The sequence below is a fragment of the Diabrotica virgifera genome, chromosome 5 (genome assembly GCF_917563875.1).
Source record: "Diabrotica virgifera virgifera chromosome 5, PGI_DIABVI_V3a".
Classification (NCBI taxonomy): Eukaryota; Metazoa; Arthropoda; class Insecta; order Coleoptera; family Chrysomelidae; genus Diabrotica; species Diabrotica virgifera.
Genome location: NC_065447.1, coordinates 217,471,281 through 217,492,954, shown reverse-complemented (window position 1 = coordinate 217,492,954; position 21,674 = coordinate 217,471,281). Strand labels below are relative to the sequence as shown.

Here is a 21,674-nt window from a genome sequence, read left to right as displayed (position 1 = left end):
AATTGTGGCTTGATTTTCAATACCAAACTTGCTTGTTATATTTAAAAAATAAATTATAATTTTAAGTTAATAAAATTACATTATTTCCTTAGCTATAAATCACACATTTACAGTACAATACAGAAGTCTATGAAGATGCTTGGCTTTATAAAAAGAACCACTAGAGACTTTACAAACATCTCAGCTATTAAATCTCTTTATTTCTCCCTGGTTAGATCTCATTTCGATTACTGTTCCACAATTTGGTCCCCCTATTACTTTACTCATAAACTGAAGATTGAGGCTGTCCAACACAATTTTCTGAGATATACTGCCAGTAAGTTGCATGTATACTATGACTATTCTGTATTAGAGCGCATACTGAACTTACCTCCTCTTGAGGTACGCAGAAAACAAAGAGACTTAATTATTTTATTTAAAATTATCAACGGGCTGTGTAACTGCCCCGAACTTCTCTCCAAAATATCTCTATTTGTCCCCAGTCGTTCGACTAGGCAGGTGCAAACCTTTTATGTCTCTTTTCATAGATTCAATTATTCTTACAACACATTTATTCCTAGAACTCTTCGATTAGCTAACTCATTAAATAACCTCGAAATTTTTAATATATCAGTTTCCCGCTTTAAAAACCTAATTTCTTCCCTAACTTTTTAACTTTTTAATATTTTCGGCCAGAGCTTTTGTATTGTGTTTAGTGTTACATGACCTGTATGTATTAGATAACTTAAAACCGTTATACCTTACAACATTTCCGAATTGATTTAGGTGATATCTTTTGTTTGTAATTGTACTGACCTAATGTTATCTTATTCTTTTTTTTTTCTTTTTTGTAACTGTATTACTCATACGAGTTATTTTTTCTCAAACCACTTGGTTATATGTTATATTACGATAGTTTATGTTATATAATTGGTTAACATTAATGTTATATAATTGTATAATTATGTTATATAATTTAGAACACTGTAAAATTTATATCGGAATAGGGCTTGCCCGTGAATAAATAAATAAATTATTTATTGCAGTTTCTTAATAACATCCTTTGATTTTTACAATTTGACGACACTCAAAGAATTTTGCCTGAGGAAATAGGGCTAAAGCGGGGGCCTACGGTGTTATCTATTTTTATATCGTAATATGTGTGCCCCCCCCCAATACTTTACACTAGGCGCCTCCACTGAACATTAGTTATTTATAGACTGTTTTAAACACTTTCAAAAAGTTTTGGTAATAATTTAGTATTTCAAAATTGTTATTAATAAACTAAAATAATAACCCGTTTAACTCTTCAGGGGAAAGACCGTACCAATGTGAATTTTGTGGGGCCACATTCAGTCAACGTTCCAATTTACAATCACACAAAAGAGCTACACATTATGATGATAAGAGATACCGGTGTGCGATGTGTGAAAAAGGTTTTAAGAGAAGACGACTTTTAGACTACCATATTAAAGCAGCTCATACAGGTAAGACTTAAGAATTTTGTTTTTAGTCCAGAAACCGAAGCTTTTCACCTCGCAATTTTTACAGAATGGATCGATTTGCTTGAAAATTTTAGAATAAGTAATGGATAGTCCAAGAATCAAAATCTATATGATGCCAAAAGGCGCTTTTACCATGGGGGGTGGTTGCCACCTCATCTCGGGGGTGGAAATTTTTTATTATATTTTGACCACAAAAGTTGATACAGTTGAGTCCGCGAATCTTTACCCGTGCGTCGTCATTTAAAGCATACGAAATAATTCGATGTTAAGTCGGAAATTGAAATTTACTAAACGCAACAGCAAGTCGCTTACTGTCACTTGCTGTTGCGTTTAGTAAATTTCAATTTCCTACTTATCATCGACTTATTTCGTATGCTTTAAATGATGACGCACGGGTAAAGATTCGCGGACTCAACTGTAAAAACCTTCATTCTAAGCAAAAATTGGTCTATACATTTGTTTGATGAAATTAATAGTTTTCGATTTATTCGCTATCGAAAGTGTTAGTTTTATATCGAAAAATCAATGTTTTTCGATATGCTCGTTTACGATTCACAACTACAAAAATTCGTTATTCGCTTTTAGCTCCATTTTTTTTAACTAATCATTCTAAGCCGGTCAAACTTCTAGAACCTAATAATACATAAATAAAGAAGTCCAAATAAGGTCAATGACTAATTTTAATCAGGGTGGTGATTAGGGGGTTGCTTCCGATTACTTTTTCGCTGAAAAAAATAGGGACTGACATTCTTTTCATTATAAATCACTTAATTTTTTAGCTAGAGACTTTTTTATTGCTGGAGATAGACATTTTTAAATACTTAAAATTAGTTTGAACAAGTTATCCTCGAAAAATGCATAGTTTTCCCGCCTTTTGACTTTGAAACTACAATATTATTTAGCATTTGACGAAGAAGAGCTAACATATAATAAAGTATAGCTCGATTATTATTGGTCTTAAAGAAAATAAAAAAAGGTGTTGTTTATTTTTTCAAAAGGTACATTTTTGTTAAGTAAAGTTTTTTGATAAAACGGAAACTTTTGGAGTTATTAGCAGAAAAAGACATTGATTTTTTCGATATAAAACTAACACTTTCGATAGCGAATAAATCGAAAACTATTAATTTTATCAAAAAAATGTATAGAACGTTTTTTGCTTAGAATGAAAATGTTTTTACCAACTTTTGTAGTCAAAATATAATAAAAATTGTTCACCCCCGAGATGAGGTGGCAACCACCCCCATGGCAAAAGCGCCTTTCGGCATCATATAGATGTTGATTCTTGGACTATCCACTACTTATTCTCAAATTTTCAAGCAAATCGATCCATTCTGTAAAAATTGCGAGGTTTTGTCCTATTTTAAGCTTCATTACTTGGACTATTTATACTGTTATACTTTTCTTTTTTTACTTCTATTTTCAGCAACAATATAATGCACGAGGGCCATTCGTAAAATAAGGTTCCTATGAATTTTAAAAATAGACAGCTTTATTCTTGTTGTCTTATACATATCATATTTTAAAATTTAAACTTACGCTATTTTTTTATCCCCATGTGATAGAATTCTAAAGCTGGGTACTCACTTGAGCACGAATACGCATGAGGCAAGCTGAGGCCGCACCAAATACCTCGAGTCGGAAAAAATGTATGAGGACACGCTCCCGCATGAGGACGCATGAGGCTTGCCGCAGCAGTGATCCATTTATTCGTCCTGAGGCAGCGAATATGTCGAATGAACAATTTTCTGTGGCTTGTGCTAGTTTTATAATTATTTATAAATTATTAAAAACTAAAAAACGTAAACAGCAGAGACGTATATGGTAGTCCCAATTTTATTTAAAAAGAAGAGGCGTGAATAATGTTAATACTTCGTTTTTGTTAAACGACCTGTTAGCTGATGACACTGACAAGTTTAATAACTTCACGACAATGTCCCAAGAAGATTTTAATTTTATTTTGGATGGCATAAGAAACATAATAAGTAAAAATATACACAATTTAGAAAAGTTATTCTACTATTCCATATTTTTATATTTATCAATAACTTCTAAACATAACTCTTGGCTCCATTCCATTTTTATAGGTAAATTTATAAATTTGTCTTAAATTTTAAAGTGTATAACTTTCCAAAAGGATGAATATTTCAAGACAAGAAATAAAATTTAACAAAATCCAAATCTTTTAACACCGTTTTGTAAATTATATAGGCTACATTCATTGCTTGCACGGTCTGTTTACAATTGAAAAATCGAAACGCAACCGCATGTTTTAAAAAAACTTAAAAAACGTCCACACTGAGGCACAAGTCCCTTTGATGGACCGACGAGATGGATCGCTCCGAGGCGTGCGGCGAACGAATTTGAGCATATTTGCCGCGCCTCGGATGACGTCCTCACTTACTGCCTCGTACGGCCTCGGCTTGCCTCGTGCGCGTTCGTACTCAAGTGAGTACCCAGCTTAAAATTGGGTACTCACTTGAGCACGAGGCAAGCCGAGGCCGTACGAGGCAGTAAGTGAGGACGTCATCCGAGGCGCGGCAAATATGCTCAAATCGTTCGCCGCACGCCTCGGAGCGATCCATTTGCTGTCGGTCCATCAAAGGGATTCGTGCCTCACTGTGGACGTTTTTTAAGTATTTTTAAAACATGCGGTTGCGTTTCGATTCTTCATTTGTAAACAGACCGTGCAAGCAATGAATGCAGCCTATATAATTTACAAAACGGTGTTAAAAGATTTGGATTTTGTTGAATTTTATTCCTTATCTTGAAATATTCATTCTTTTGGAAAGTTATACACTTAAAAATTTAAGACAAATTTATAAATTTACCTATAAAAATGGAATGGAGCCAAGAGTTATGTTTAGAAGTTATTGATAAATATAAAAATATGGAATTGTAGAATAGCTTTTCTAAATTTTGTATTTTTTTTACTTATTATGTTTCTTATGCCATCCAAAATAAAATTAAAACCTTCTTGGGACATTCTCGTGAAATTATTTAACTTGTCAGTTTCGTCAGCTAACAGGTCGATTAACAAAAACGAAGTATTAATATTATTCATGCCTCTTCTTTTTAAATAAAATTGGGAGGACCATATACGTCTCAGCTGTTTACGTTTTTTAGTTTTTAATAATTTATAAATATTTATAAAACTAGCACAAGCCACAGACAATTGTTCATTCGAAAGATTCGCTGCCTCAGGACGAATAAATGGATCACTGTTGCGGCAAGCCTCATGCGTCCTCATGCGGGAGCGTGTCCTCATACATTTTTTCCGACTCGAGGCATTCGGTGCGGCCTCGGCTTGCCTCATGCGAATTCGTGCTTAAGTGAGGACCCAGCTTAACGCCAATCCTTTGAGGAACCGAATAACCTCTTTCTTGACTTTATCATCTTTACAGAAGCTTAAGCTACCCAAGTGTTCCTTTAATTTTGGAAATTAAGGAGCAAAGGACTGTAGGCGGAAAGGCACAACAGTTCAGCCAAAATCTCTCAGCAGTTGTTCAGTTTGGTGCGAGACATGACGTCGAGTGTTGACATGAAGAAGCCTCACATCGACACCACTGGACAATCGTCTTCGCCGGCGGTTCTGGATCACAGGTCTCCGTCTTTTTTATATCACGCAATATCTGTTGGAGTTAACCGTTATCCCATGCGTCAAAAAGTAGATGTAATATCTACATTTGTTTCAAGGAACATCAAGAAACAGAAAAAATTTTCCTGTAGTTGGCTGTATACCATCAATCACAAAAATTGGAAAAAGTCCTTTGTAAAAGGTATAAATTTTTTATTAAAAATCCCTTTAAGGGCTACATCACAACAAAACGTTTTCGTTTAAGGGCTACATCACAACAAAACGTTTTCGTAAGTATAACCGTTTTAATGAATTTAAAGTTGATGTTTAAATTTAAACATTTAAACATCAACTTTAAATTCATTAAAACGGTTATACTTACTTTTAGGTCTAACACTGATGATGATTTTTTATAAAATCGAAAACGTTTTGTTGTGATGTAGCCCTTAAAGGGATTTTTAATAAAAATTTTATACCTTTTACAAAGGATTTTTTCCAATTTTTGGTTTTTATATATTTCACTTGTTCTTTATCACTATGTCCGGGTAATCCATTTTAAACATACTTCCATCCAGATTACCTAGACACTTGAAATTTTCAGACTAGCTCAAAACTCGATAAAAATACAATATTCAACAGCTTCAATATGGATGCATTAAGTTTTATTTTGAATTTTAAGCCATTTTAAATGTAAATAATACAATGACTTTAGATCCCGTTGTAAAGTACTTAAATCAATAGCAGATATAGCTCCGTGGTAAAGCATTCGACTGCAGATCTAGAGGTCCCCGGATCAAGACAAGGTGTTCCCTATTTTTTTTTTATTTTTTTTTTTTTCTTAAAATTATGTGTATATTTTCTTTGATTTACTCGTATATGAGTTTAAAGTCGATTACAAAATTCTTTTATGACATAGAAATTGAAACAACAAAATAGTTTATAATAGTTTTATATTGTGTCCTATAAATAATAAAAACGTGGTATTATAAAAAGTTCTTTTTATAAAAGTGTAATTATTTATTTTTCAGGAGAAAGACCCTACAGATGTGAAGTGTGCGAAGCAACTTTCGTATACCCCGAACATTTCAAAAAACACACTCGGATTCACACCGGGGAAAAACCTTTTCTTTGCGAAATCTGCGGAAAAGCTTTTAACAGTAGGGATAATCGAAATGCACATAGATACATTCATTCAGATAAAAAGCCGTATGAATGTACCGCATGTGGTGCAGGGTTCATGAGGAAACCACTATTATTACAGGTAAATACATATGTTTTTTATTTCATTTTGTTAATTTACAAAATTTGTCAAAAAAATCAGAGATTTCACAATCTAATCTTATAAAAGCCTAATGCGACACGTCGTGCTGACTGTCCGGACATTTATCAAATATAAACATTCTTTTTCTTACGGTGTCTTATCCTTGACGTTGGCCATTACATTTGCCCATTTAATCTTATTTGCAGCCGCCCTGAATAGTTCTATGGAGGTCATATTCGTCCATTGTCGTAGGTTTTTAAGCCAACAGTTGCGTCTTCTAAAATTTTGTGTTTCCGTTCTTTTATTATAAGCATAAGCTCTATTTCCTTGTTCATCCTCCGCAAGACTTCCGCATTTGCCGTATGGCTCATGTAGGATATTCTGAGCGTTTTAGGGTAACACCAGAGTTCGAATGCTTGTATTCTTTTTTGTGTTGCTTCTTTTATTATCCAGGCTTCAACACCATAGAGCAAGGTGGAGAAAACAGAGCACTTAAGTATTCAAGTTCTCAATGGGGAACTTGCACATTTTTTTTTATTACATAATAATGTTCAGTTTTGTATAAAAATGAGATTTCCAAAATTTCCCGATTCAAAAACTCATAATAACTTAGAAATACAAATTTAAAGTCTTCTTTATTTTAAAGTAGTTCAGACGGCCCGTGACGTCACATAGTTTTACATTAGTTTTTTATATGGTTATATCAGTGATGTGGGAGGGTTATATGTAAGTATATTCTTCTTCTTCTTCTTTAGTTTATTGGCCTCCACCTACTTGGGTATTTGGCCACAGCATCGTCGCGAAATATGGGAAAATATTTATATTGTAATGACATTTTTTTATCGTATGTCATTGTAATAATATAAAAAATATACCAGTTTGTTGGGATTGGAGTTTACAGTTTTTGAAGGAAAAAAGAGAAAGATTAATATGGAAAATAAAGAAAAACTTTATAAGTATTGTTTAGTGCCATTCTGTACAAGTACAAGCATTCAAAACCCCAATAAAATATTTATTAGATTACCAATGGATAAAGAACGCCGTTTAAAGTGGTTATTTGCATGTCGAAAAAATATATTTCAGATAATACACAAGGTCTTCATGTATGTCAAGATCATTTTATCGTAAGTAGTCTGTTGTCTGCTTAATACAGGGTGTAACAAAAATACAGGTCATAAATTAAACCACATATTCTGGGACCAATAATAGTTCGAATTAACCTAACTTACCTTAGTACAAATATGGACACAAAAGAAGTTACAGCCCTTTGAAGTTACAAAATGAAAATCGATTTTTTTTAATATATCGAAAACTATTAGAGGTTTTTTGTTGAAAATGGACATGTAGCATTATTATGGAAAGAACATCTTAAAGAAAAATTATAGTAAAATTTGTGCACCACATAAAAATTTTATGGGGGTTTTGTTCCCTTAAACCCCCCAAACTTTTGTGTCCGTTCCAAATAAATTATTATTGTGGTGCCATTAGTTAAATTCAATATTTTTAAATCTTTTTTGCCTCTTAGTATTTTTTCGATAAGGCAGTTTTTATCGAGTTGCGGCTTCTTTTTTAATATGTTTACATAAAAATTTTATGAGGGTTTTGTTCCTTTAAACCCCCCAAATGTTTGTGTACGTTCCAATTAAACTATTACTGCGGTACCATTAGTTAAACACAGTGGTTTTAAAACTTTTTTGCCTCTTTGTATTTTTTTGATAAAGCATCTTTTATCGAGATGTGGCTTCTTTTTTAATATGGTCCAAAATATACTTAAAAATGTAAATCATAAATAAATTTTCATATTATTACCAAGTCTCCATAACCGTACTTTACCATATACAAATCTGTGGTGGATTTGACAAATATTCAAATATTTCGATAAAAACTGACTTTTGAAAAAATTACTAAGAGACAAAAAATTTTTTAAAAACTTGTGTTTAACTAATGGCTCTACAATTATAATTAAATTAGAGCGTACACAAAAGTTTGGGGGGGTTTAAAGGAACCAAACCCCCATTAAATTTTTATGGGGTGTCCAAATTTCATTATAATTTTTTCTTAAAATACTACTGCCATAAGAATACCACATGTCCATTTTCAATAAAAAATATCTAATAGTTCTCGATATATTGGAAAAAATCGATTTTCCTTTTGTAACTTTAAAGGGCTGTAACTTTTTTTCCGTACACATTTGTACTAAGGTAAGTTAGGTTCAATCGAACTATTTTTGGTCCCAGAATATGCGATTAAATTTATGACCTGTATTTTTGTTACACCCTGTAGTGTTAAATAAAACAAGTATATTTTTCATATTTCTGTGTTTTATAATATTGCCACTATACTTAATAGGAAGTGTGTACCTACTAAGTTTTATCGTTAAATACTTATGAGAATAATAATCAGAATAAAATCACAGTATAAAATTAGTAGGTATAATGGGAGTATAATATACATAATATATGTACTTACTTATCTGCTTTAACTCCCCGAACTTCTCCGACGGAAAAATTTTCACTTTTTTGAAAATATGCATCCACCATACACATATCAACTATAGGTAAGTTATCAGACTGCCCTTTACAAAAACCCGCTTCGGTCATTTTAAAAAATATATCTTAAAAACACTCAAATATATCAGAAATAGAAATTATCAAATATATTTATAAAACTTAGTGTCAGTGTCAAAACGAATGCCAAACCTATGAGGGAACTTACACATTTTTTTATTACGTAATATTATTCAGTTTCCTTTAAACATAATATTTCCAAACTTTCACGCGATAAAACCTCATAATAACTTAGAAGATAATTTAAAATCTATATATTTTTTCTGTTTTCTGGCCTTGGTTTAGAAGAACCCTTAGCCAATGTAAAATAGTTCAAACGATCAAAAACGCTTGTGACGTTACAGAACTGTATTTTCTACTGACGTTTATAATGTCTAATTTAAAATTATATACAATTTTGTTTACTTTGTTGGTGCAGAATGTACATGCACAACTATATGACGTCACTATGCGTTTTGGACCACCTGTTTCAATTTGAATTTTTAATCGTCTTTAGGGGCCAAACGAAAGACAAACAAAACTTTTTTTATCTTTGATACATGTTTTAAATTATGTTCTGTTGTGATTTATAACATTTTTTTCGAATTTAAAAATTTATGCAAGTTCCCTAGCATATAACTATTTGCATTTTTTAAAACACTGTACTTCTCTTTATAGATGAATGTGTTGTTATCTAGTGAGTGGTCCCAAGTTTCATGAAGATTACTTCCAAGGTACGTTATTCTTGTTACGCTTTCCAGATCTGTTTCGTCGACATTGACCTTCACCCTCCTGTTTTGGTGCTTGCTGATGATCATCGTTTTTGTCTTCTTTGTATTTAAGTTACTCGGTCCATTAGGCGTTGCAGTGCTTCAGCATTATCTGCCATTAACCCGTTTATAATTATACATACCATCCGAGGTGCCTTCCAAAACTTCCTTAAATATCTTCTCAGAGTAAACGTTGAACAGCAAAGGTGACAGGACACAGCTCTGTCTTACTCCCTTCTCGATATACGTTTAATAAACGTCATTTTGTTTTGTTTTTATATCTTTTTTATACTTTTTCAGTTTAACTAATTTTTTGAATTTGTATGACTTACGCCTTACGCTAGTTGCACACACATCGATTTTTAACGGCCAGTATATTATTGGCCGGTATTTTACTGGTAGCAGGTGCTTGCGGACTCACCAGATTCTTACCGGTCAAAAAATCAGTTGCTTTGTTGTCGTAACACGAGGTTATTGAATCCTAAAAAAAAAATTTTCTTTTATCCTCCATAATCTCAAAATCGTTTTTCAGGGCGCAGGAAACTCCTCTCCATGCATCCCTAGTAAGATTCCTGTCCTTAAATGTATCTAAAGTTTTATCCCACAAATCGGGTCTTGACTCCACTAACGAAATAAGGACATCATTATCAAGAAATTACCATTGCAATGGTAATTATATAGCAAGCACTACCAAAACTTAAATTAAAACGTAGTACCTACAATTTTACCGATCAATCGACTAGAATTGGCCGATAAAATACCGATGTGTATGCAATACCAGTGGCGGCTGGTCAGGGTCGGCAGTGCCGACCCACACATTTATGGACACATTATAGATTTTTTTAAATATCAATTGATGATATTCGTTTCTGTGAAATAAAAAAAATATCTGTGAGATAATACAGACTAAATTGTTTTTAAAAGAATTCGATCGATCCCATGCGTTAAGTGATCCTATAGCCATGCACCCGATTGCGATTGTGTGAATTCTTATTATAAAGCCCGGCTCGGCTCCCCAGATTGAAGAATTGCTTGTAATGAGAAGCTATGCAATATTAGCCGATAGGCAACCAATTATAAATTTCCCGTACTATTTGAATGTCAAGTACGGCAGAAACCAATCTGCCGAGCGGTGATCTGCAGACGGTAGCAAGGCACGTACAGCCACGTACCTTGCTATCGCGTCCGGAATAAAATTATGAAATAAGTAAGTAGGTAGTTTTACGTCGTTTAATGATTGATATTGTAATTTTTTTAAGTTGTTAGGAATTACCATGTAGGTGGTAACGGGGTCCAAAATTAAAAAATAATTGTTGAAATATTAAAATATGTTAGCTGACATGAAACTTAATTATCGACACACAAATTCAACAAATAAAACCCGCTAGTTAATAAAATTAAGTGAACTTAATGCAGTAAGTTATTATTTATGTCTTTTATATACTTAGTTTGGTTGGTGTTTCATTGGAAGTTTCAAAAATTGTATAAAATATAATTCTCTTTATTTTTGTGTATGTACAATTATGTCGTAAAGTTAATAATAAATGAGACAATTCTATAATTATGCTTCCCTTCCGCTTCCACTATTTTCCCCCTTAACTCGGAGAATATTGATCGCAAAAAAATTGTGGAAAAGAAATGGTAGGAAATTGCGTTTTCAACAATTTTAGTTCTCACCATTTTTGTCGAAAAGTTGAAAATGGCGGAGATATTAAGCAACAACGGTTCTCCTTTAAAATCAATATATCGGCTAATGCAACCGCGTAATTCAGTCGAGATTTTAAATTTACACTACCATTGATCTCCCCTAAAGGATAGAATTATAAAATTTCGGGCAGCTCGGAAACAAGATTCAATTCAGTAATTATGCTCCCCCACCACTTTTTACTATTTTCCCGCTTCACTCGGAAAATATCAACCGCATGAAAAAAATTTTTAAAAATAAATTGTAGGAAATTTTTACTATTTTCCCACTTCACTCGGAAAATATCAACCGCATGAAAAAAATTTTAAAAATAAATTGTAGGAAATCATATTTGGAACAATTTTTTGGAACAAAAACAACTTCTACAAAATCAATCTGGTCTTACGCTCGCGCCATTATCGCATACGTACTACCTTAAATATTAACTTTAGCAAAAAAATGAAATAGATTAAAATTGTGTAGAATTTAATTCTCTCTATTTTTGTATAGAAACATTTTTGTAGTAAAACTAGTAATAAACGAGATAATTGAATAATTATGCTCTAACTGTCACTATTTTCCGCCATAAATCGGAAGGCACGAAAAAATTGTAAAAATGGAAATGATAGAAAATCACATTTTCAACAATTTTAGTTGTTATTCTTTTTGTCTAAAAGTTGAAAATGGCAGAGATATTGAGCAAAAACGGTTCTCGTTTTATATCAGTCGAGATTTTAAATTTACACTACTATTGACCCTCCCTAAATATTAGAAAAATAAAATTTGGGGCAGCTCCTAATGCAAGGTTAGGCCTGTTATTCGTCTAACCCGACTGGACTAGTAGAAGTAGACGAAACTGGGGTAACATGTCATTCACAAGTATTAATTGTTCTTCGATACGCGTTACGTCTAATATTTATGAGAGGTTTTTAGGTTTTCAGACGTGAGTAGAAGCCATAAGACAGAATATATTTTTGGTGTTTTAAAGGACATATTAAAATTTTTTGATATCAAAAATAAATTGGTAAGGCAAATTTATGACGGCGCTGCCTTGATGTCCGGTGAATTGTATGGTCTCCAGGCAAAAGTTAAAACTATTGCACCAGGCAAAACTATTATTTACTCACTGTTATAAGTCATTGACCTCTTTGACGATTCAAAATTTAAAAGTTACGCCAAAGAATTTTCAAAATATCTATTAGACAAGTTCATTAAAAATTATCCATCATTATTTAATCAAATAAAATAAGAAAATGGATTAACAGGTTTATATGCTAATCCAAATATTTTCGGAAGGTGGGATAAGTTACAAAATATGTATAATTTTATATACTGCAATTGATTAGGTACAACAAACTGTTCCCGAAATTAATAAATTATTGTGCTCAAATGTTGGCAAATTCTTCCTCAAATGAACGGGATCTCCGTTGTCTCAAAACAGTCAAAACGTATTGTCGAAACACCATGAAACAAGAGAGAATGTCAAACTTGTCTCAAATTTCAAATGTCAATAGAAAAAACTTTTAAAATCTCCCCAAAGCAATAATAAATTTTACAGTGACGTTATAACCCATTTTGCTACTTCGAAACAACATAGACTAATAATAGACTTAATTTATAAACAGGTTTAGGTTCTAAATTTATAGGAAAAAACAAAAAAAAAACAAAAAAATAAAAAAAAAACAAACCAAAAATCTCCTATGAAATTGAAGCCTTTTAATTAGATGGCATACCTATCTGAGGAGACAAAACCTTGCCGACCCTGTCCCTAAAGCCACGAGCCGCCACTGTGCAATACTGTATTTAGTCATATACGCCAATACTTCTCGGTCGTGCCGGCGATACAGTTGCTTATCGGCATTTTACCGGCACCGATTAGCGGTCGGCGTGTGTGTAATGTCCCATTATAACATGTGGTTCACTATTGGAATTTGGATGGCCGATATAAAATCGATCGTCCAAAATCGATGTGTGAGTAATTACGTTTATGCCACTTTCATTCTCACCGGCTCAGTTGTAAAAAAGGTTAAATTTTGAATTAGTCTGGGAGAACTACCCATACAACTGAAGGGCTAATGTAAGATTTCTCTAATTAAGATTTTTCGATGGCTCTCTATTTACGAGTTGTATAACTAGATTATTATCAGAACAGTGATTAGTATTTCTATTTTGTATTTTCTTTTATTCAGCATATGCAAACCCAGGGTCATCTGAACGACACCATCCTAGTTAATCAACCAAGACTTCCTAATATCACTATTAAAGAAGAAGATATGATTTCTCTTAACCCGAACGAAGAAATAGAACTATTGGACGCGTCTTCGTCAGACGGTAATTTGTATATACAGGATCAAGATGGTACTGAACATATATTGATAGATCAGCCTATAAGTATTGCTGAGGTTAGCGAAGAGGATAACGAAGAGATTATTAATGAAATTGAACAGGTAATGTTGTATTTTTTTAACCTTTATTCCTGTAGACTACTCGTACATATTTGCGAGGTTAATTTATTATAATTGATTAAATACTTATTTATATGTAGATATTCGGCAATATTTTAATGTGTGTATTGTGAGACAAATATAGATTTCCCCTATCTTCCTACTCCACCCATTAGCTCGATGTATTATTCTCGAGTGAAATGAACAGAGTATACTAAGATATTTAACCCTTGAAGAGAAATATCGCACAAATTGTATTATAAGCTCACGGATCCAGTAACCTTACGTAACAGTGAAATTTCATGCATTGTTATTGTATAAAGGTAAACAGAACCATGGTGATAAAGAATGGTTATTCTAATTCTGTGGCTTGATGCCAAAAGGGCTAATGTCAATTTATTGCGGTTTTGTTTCGTCAACTTGAAATTAAAACAAACTGTACAAAACAGCAAAAAATTGACATTGTCCATTTTAGCACCAAGCTACATACTGTGGCTTGATGCTAAAAGGGCCAATATCAGTTTGTTGCGTTTTGTTTTGTCAATATTAAATTAAAAAAAGCTGAACAAAAAAGCAAGAAATTGACATTGGCCCTTTTAGACCCGTGTGAAGTCACATAATTAGTGTTTACTATAGTCATGTCGATGACGAAATATTAGATAGGTCGCGATACTATTGTTGATATTAATACAGTTTGAGTACAGGTAAATAAGTATTAGGACCGTGCAAGTTCGGAAAAGCTACACCTGGTTTCATAGCTCAGCAACATTTTTAGCATTTTAATTATATCGGCCAATTATATTAGTCCTGGTTACTGGATAATTGTCAAGGCCATAGCCCAAAAAAAAAAAGAATAAGAAGAAAACATTGAGGTTATGATGTAGTAAATAAAATTAATTGTTAAAATGCAGTACTGTAAGCAAAATACAATTAATTAAATTCACTTTAATAATTGCCTATCATATCAATATTTTGGACCAACATAATTTTTACAATGCTTATAACACAGCATTTGCGAAATCCCATTTTCTTCAATGACAGAAATATACGTCAATTTGACAATATGAATTATTTAAGAGGATGGGTACGTATTTTCGGCTGCAATGCTATTCAAATGGGGATTCATTTTTTTCGAATCCTGAGAAAACTAATAAGTATTTTTGAAAAATTTAAACGCAGAATGAAAGATTACGTTATTGTCGAGGGCCGAAAGTCCATGAGAACTTCTATAATGTTTATTTTAATAAGTTACAGGGGTGAAAAACTAAGAGAAAATTTAGTGTGATATTTAATTTAAAATATCTCATTCAAAATAAACTTTTTATTTATTCTAAGGAACTTTCGGCCCTCGGTAATAACATAGTCTTTCATTCTGCGTTTAAATTTTTCAAAAATATTTATTGGTTTTCTCAGGATTCGAAAAAAATTAACACAATGTCCGTGGTAATATTTCCAAATCTATCTACTTTGTCATACAACGCACTCAGTCGAATAGAATATTGTCAGCATACTGTCAGTCAGACAGTGACAATAGGGCTTTTCATTCACAGTCATTTGTTTCGAGCTTGTGTCAAATGTCGTATAATCCGTGTACATTAATATTATACACAGATTATACAAAATATGACAGAAGCTCGAAACAAATGACAATCGATGAAAGGACCTATTTTAAATATTTGACATGGCATCGGGAATATTTTGAGTTGTTGATTAAATAATATTGATATAGGTATATAGTGTATTTGATAAATAATTCATTTAAGACGTGAACTTAATAAAAAGTTATTTATTGTGTATTATTTGTGAAAGATCCAAGCAGAGAATACATCAGGATAATATATTCTGTGATCCAAGTATTTTGTTGTTAAAGATGGTCAAATTTGTAAGCGTTCCATAGAAACAATATATTTCACTTAACACTTTTCCTCTTTTCGCGATTGAGTATTAGTTTTTGTTGTACGTATAAATTATTACAATCACTGAATACATAGTGAAAAAATTATCACATTTATTAACTGAATTAATAATTTGCAATTATAAAAATAACAGTTATCCAAAAACATTCAAAAGCCATCTCTTTAAACTATTGATGACATTTTCAAGTAGAATGACATTCTAGTAATGTTTCCATATCCATACCAGTGTGAATATTACTATATACACGTAATTTGCCGTGTAAAGACAGAAAAAGTAGGGATACCCGTAAAATATTTGCGAATTATGTACCGATGGCCTTAAGAAATATGTCAGTTAAGAAAGTTGCAAGATTTCTCCGATACTCGCGCACGATCGTTTCTCGTATCCCCTCCAAGCACTTGCACACAGCGAATAATGCAGTTAAATTGAAGTCGTTTTTATTATACATTTAATTAATAAGGACCAAAGGTACCTGAACCTAATCACCAACCTGTTTATTTATCACAAGATTATTCTTTTAAAATATTACAAGTTCTTGCACACATGCCGACTGTTTGTTTACAAATGGTCGAAAACGTAAAAATCTTGAAGGTGCTTGTACTCTCGCCAAATTAGAAAAAAAAAACAAGGAAAATATATTTACCAGCTATTTTATTGCTGGAATGGAATTTTAAAATTGCATTTATATTAGTAATATAAGTGTGCAGAGTCCGTAGAAATTGTGGTATTTTGTTTATATAGGGGAGTGCATATAGATTTTCACTTCGGAAAAAATCAAACAAGATAGAACTTTTTGTAATTGCATTAAGAAATGTTTAATAAACAACATATCAAAAAGTTCTACTCGAGAAGTGGGTGTTTCATTTTTTATTAAACAAATGAACTACTAAGTTTGATGTTTTTTAAATAACTCCGAAAATATAAATTTTAGAACAAAACTGACTTGACCATTGAAAAATTCAGAAAATTTTACAAAAAAAGCTTTATATAAAGAATTTTCTAAAATTAAATCTGTATCTTCTATCATTTTTTAATTATAACGCTAAGTCACTCTTCTTACAAACATTGGCGCACTGTAAACTAGCGTACGGCGAAGTGCACGGTTGAGTTATTTTAATGTAATTCTTTAACTAATGGATCAAATGAAATTTTACAAATTGAACCTAAAAGAAGAATAATTAAGCTATCTTATGGTTATAATAAAAAGAAATAAAATGTATGGACATAAGTACGGTGGGGGCGGAAACAGCCTTACATGAATTTTGTTTAAAAATGATTTAAAAATGTGTAACTAATACAATTTTTCTTATAAAATCCTCAATTTCGCACAACTTACCTTTCAAGCATCGTACTAAATGATGATTCATTCAAAAAAAATCTCAAAAATTTAATTAAAATAATATGACGTCTTAAAAAATGTAATTTTTGAAATCTTCGTAGTTTTATAGAATTACCACCACTTTAAGACGGTATTACATAAGTTTGAACATATCTATTACAGTTTTATGAGTGCTTTTTTAAAGCTTAGGATGTAATCTTTAAAATTCACTAAATTATTTTACTTTAGAAATGAAATAGACTATTTCTTTTTGAGTAAATTAAGAAAGATAACAAAAATGTAATACAAAAACCGAAAATTACTAGCTAAAAAAATGTTTATATAAAGGGATCAAAACTTTTTTCTGTAAAACTTACCTAAAATACATTTAATAATAAACTTCAACAATAATAAATGTTCAGCAAAAAAATTTTTTTAGCTCTTATACAGTACGTCTGCGTAACTTGGAACCTATTGATAACTTTTTTATTATCAGTTTTACGAAAAAAAGTTATTCTTTATAAAATACTCTGTATCGTATATAATCTAAGATGCAATCATCAAATATCAAATTTAATGAATTTTATACGAGGTATGTCAAAGAATATGAATTTCACTCAAGAGTAAAGTATCGTTAAATTTCACAATATCGAAAATTGTTATTAAGAAAAGTTGTTTGGATTAAAAAATTTGTTTTAGTGTTCAATTGCATCCTTATAATTAAAATATTGTTAATAATAAAGGCACTTAACTCTTAAGAAAAATTCATATTTTTTACATACCTCGTATGAAATTAAAAAAGTTTAATATCTGATGGTTGCATCTTAAAATGATGAGTATCCGTAATTTGAGAAAAAATTGAAAAAAATTTTTCGATTAGAATAATGTAATTGTATATTTAAACATAGTTTTTAATTTCAAACAACTTTTCATAATAGCATTTTTTGATATTCTGGAATATACAGGTACTTAACTCTTAAACGAAATTCATATTTTTGACATAACTCGTATAAAATTGATAAAATTTGATATCTGATGGTTGAGTTTTAGATTTTTGCCTATCCAGAGCATTTTATGAAGAATAACTTTTTTTCGTAAAATTGGTAATAAAAAAGTTTTCCATGTGGTTCCTAGCTACGCAGACATACTGTATAAGAGTTTCTGTATAAGAATTTTCAAATTGCAATGCCATATTCGGATTCAGTATAATCAAAAACAAAATAGAAACATATTTGATCAAAGTAAAATAATGAATTTAACGATATTTTTGAAATTATTAATACAAAACAATTGTTATTGTTTAAACAATTAGCGGCCAAATCCGCGAGTAGAACTTTTTAGTTTAACATGTATATAAACTAACAAAAAAAAGTTTTAGAGAAATATAAGCTTGTTTGAATTTTTCCGAAACAATGCATGTTTTCGTTCTAATAACTAGTCCTCCGAAATCTTTTTTTTTTCAATTATTGCTCTATAACTTTAAACCAAAAACACCCGAATTAAAACTCACCGTAATTTAATTTTGCACAGAGATCTTTTTTCCCCGATTTCCTTCGACGAAAATTTTCCTCGTAAAATCCGGGTTTTCCCAACAAAACCTTTAATTGTCAACTAAAATTGTATGAAAGTATATAATTATTTATCAATAATTAAATAGCTTGTAGACATAAAAGCTTTTTTGTAGTAGGTTATATTTTCGGAAGCCGGCGACAGTTCGGAAACAAATAGTTTCGTAACAATTAAATTGTTAATGAAAAATTTACGGTCGCAATAATAACCAGAATAATTATCATACACCAGAATAACTATGATTTTCGTATAAAAATGCACTATACCTATCTAACGTACTCTACAGAATTGAAATTTGATTATTTGAGCGGTCTCGGGAATATATTAAAGTTATAAACAATTTTTTGGCTTATAAACAAATAGAATATCTCGGCAACTATTGGATTAAGGGGGGAAATTGGTTTAGAGGTTTCAATATTTCAAATTTTTGGAACTAGCATGAATCGATAGTATTACTATTCAAGAATGTGTTCTGAAAATTTCAAAGCAAAATTCGAAGTCCTTCCCAAGTTATGAGAATTATACGGAGCGCGCTCGCGTAGAGCGCAATCTATGAGATTTTTTTCAAACGCGTTTTTCTCGAAACGACTTTTTTTCGACTTGCGTGACGTCTAGCTCAAAAAATAATGAACCAATTTTAAAAAACCAAAGTGATTATTGTTCGTTATTAAATTGTCTTCGATATGAATCTCCAATCGGAATAAAAAATGGGTTTTAAGTGCATTTTTAAGGGCAAATAACTGAAAAAAAAAGCGGTAAAAATTGATGTTTTTTTTTCAAACTTGCGCATGTTTTCAAATTTTTGATTTTTTTTTAGCCGATTTGAGGTTCATATCGAAGAGAAACTTGTAATAAACGTAAAAATTTTTGGATTTTTGATTTTAGGCGGAAATTACGACCTCTACATGTCACGCAAGCAACATGTTCGTGCGGCGAACGTTCACGGGTTGCGGCCTACAACTGCTCTATTTTTAAATATAATAACTTAAAAAAAAATGGACATATATGTACTTTAGAATATGTATAAAATAATCCCAAAGTTGCAAAAAAAAAATGTTTTTTTTCTACCTAAAAAAAATTCTCAAAAAACATGAAAAATCGGGCTCCTAAACCTATTTCCCCCTTTAAATTAAATAAAAAAAACGGTATTGGAAAGAAAGCGACAAGACGCTTCTTTAAAAAAAAAGTGGTACTTGAGGTACAACCGGTCAGAGTTGACCAGCATTTGCGACGAAGTTATAAAAAATAGGATGGCAATCTTCGAACCAAATTTTCATATCTTCAAGGGACTCATAACATATATTGTAATAATAAAAACGATCGGTATTACGCTTAGAATATGACTTATACTATAGTCTATATTACTATACGTATATTTATATACTGACTTTGATCATTTGTTTCAGGTTGTTGACGATCAAGGAGAAGAATGCGAAGAAATACTAACAAGTGATGCGTTAACAACTGGGGAAACTCAAATAATAGAGACATCAGAAGGACCAATACAATTGGTTAAAGTGCGAATACATCAGGGAGATGGAGAAGAAAAAGAAGCTTGGATTAGGATAGTTCCTGAATAAAATTCATTGATGCTATGTTATATTTATTTATAGTCTTAAAACTATTTACTATTAAAACTATTAAGATAATAAAAGTGTTGTTGTAATTTTTGTATCCAATTTTTGCGATTGTGAAAGTACCTAGGAAAGTACCTATCATAGTAAAGTTTGTTCGCATCATTGTTAAAGTAAACCGAGGTGACAAAACAGTGGCTGATGTAAGTTTATCTAAGATATAATTTGCAAAAAAATTGCAAAGAAGAAATTGTAGGAAATCGCATTTGCAACAATTTCAGTCCACCATTTTTGCCGAAAAGTTGAAAATGGCGGAGATATTGAGCTAAATGTTGTTCTGAAGCTATTTCCTTGTGGCATTTTTATAATTAACTATTTAGATGGGAAATAAGCCACAATTAAATTGAAAAAAATAATTGTATTAACGTTTCGACGCCCAAATCGGGTGTCATTGTCAAAATACAAAATACTACTAAATTAAACAAAAATGTTATTGCTTAGTAAAAATTCTTCTAATAATTTATTTAATCTGACTCATTTATATCGGCAATTCAGACATATATTATACATTTTAAAGTATAAGACTTTAAAATGATATTGCCAATATTTAGAGTTGCTTTCCTGGGACGACTTTACTGAAAGATAGTTCATTCGATTACATGAAATCAACCCCAACTCAAGAATATCCGCCACAAAAAAATCATAGCATGTGATCTGTTTTTAAAAAGACAACCAAATGCAACGGTGACAGTAAAATTCTCGCGTTAGAGATTCCATAGTAAATCACGAGGGAAAACCAGGAAAAACCTCGTGATACTATCCCAATATCGTAAGTATTTGCTCTTACATTTAATTTACTCTCAAAACTAATAGCAAATTCTGACTTTAATATGTAATATATATCGATGGTTAAGAGCACAGATATAGTATGTCCAGTTTTTGCTGATTTTAAGATAACATAAAAATATTCAGTAGGGTCATATGAATGTTCTGCATAATTATTGTAAGTCCAGAATGATTGTAAATGGGTTAAACGGTCTTGCCAAAATATAATATTTCCCATTTGTACTAAAAACCGACTTGCACAGATATTTTATGTCCGTTTGGAAGTGCACAAACATAGTATATTTTGGGACATACAATATTAGTGCTCACGCGATCAAACTTATCATGGCTGTAAATATTATTTGACCGGACATGCAGTAACATGCGGTAACAATCCTTATGTTGTATGTCCATACACATTTCCAAAGAAAATATTTTTTAACCCAATAATACATACTATTTTAAAAAATATCTACATTAAGCTAATAATGATACCCTGACTTATTACCCAAACATTATGATATATCGGTATATCAGCAGTATCAAACAAAAAGTAACGCGAAAACTTCAAAACGTTCTCCTCAACAATTAAGATATTTGGACATACTATATCTGCGCTCTTAACCATCGATATGTTGTTATATTAACTCGATATGTTATTGACTTACTAATCGTAATATTTTCTTTCTATTGACTTCCTTTTTCAGT

The 21,674-nt window shown here is 31.4% G+C and overlaps 1 protein-coding gene across 5 annotated transcripts in view; it reads left to right on the top strand.

Annotated features, from left to right (window-relative positions):
- Nucleotides 1-20,221, top strand: part of LOC126884635 (zinc finger protein ZFP2-like) — a 55,688-nt gene extending 35,467 nt beyond the window's left edge. For all 5 annotated transcript variants that reach the window (XM_050650698.1, XM_050650694.1, XM_050650697.1 and 2 more), the window contains 4 exons: nt 1,293-1,466; nt 6,087-6,319; nt 13,509-13,766; nt 19,974-20,221. In XM_050650698.1, the coding sequence (XP_050506655.1) occupies nt 1,293-1,466; nt 6,087-6,319; nt 13,509-13,766; nt 19,974-20,147 (839 nt within the window). In that variant the 3' untranslated portion in view covers nt 20,148-20,221. The remainder of the gene's footprint in view (nt 1-1,292; nt 1,467-6,086; nt 6,320-13,508; nt 13,767-19,973) is intronic.
- Nucleotides 20,222-21,674: the final 1,453 nt, after the last annotated feature.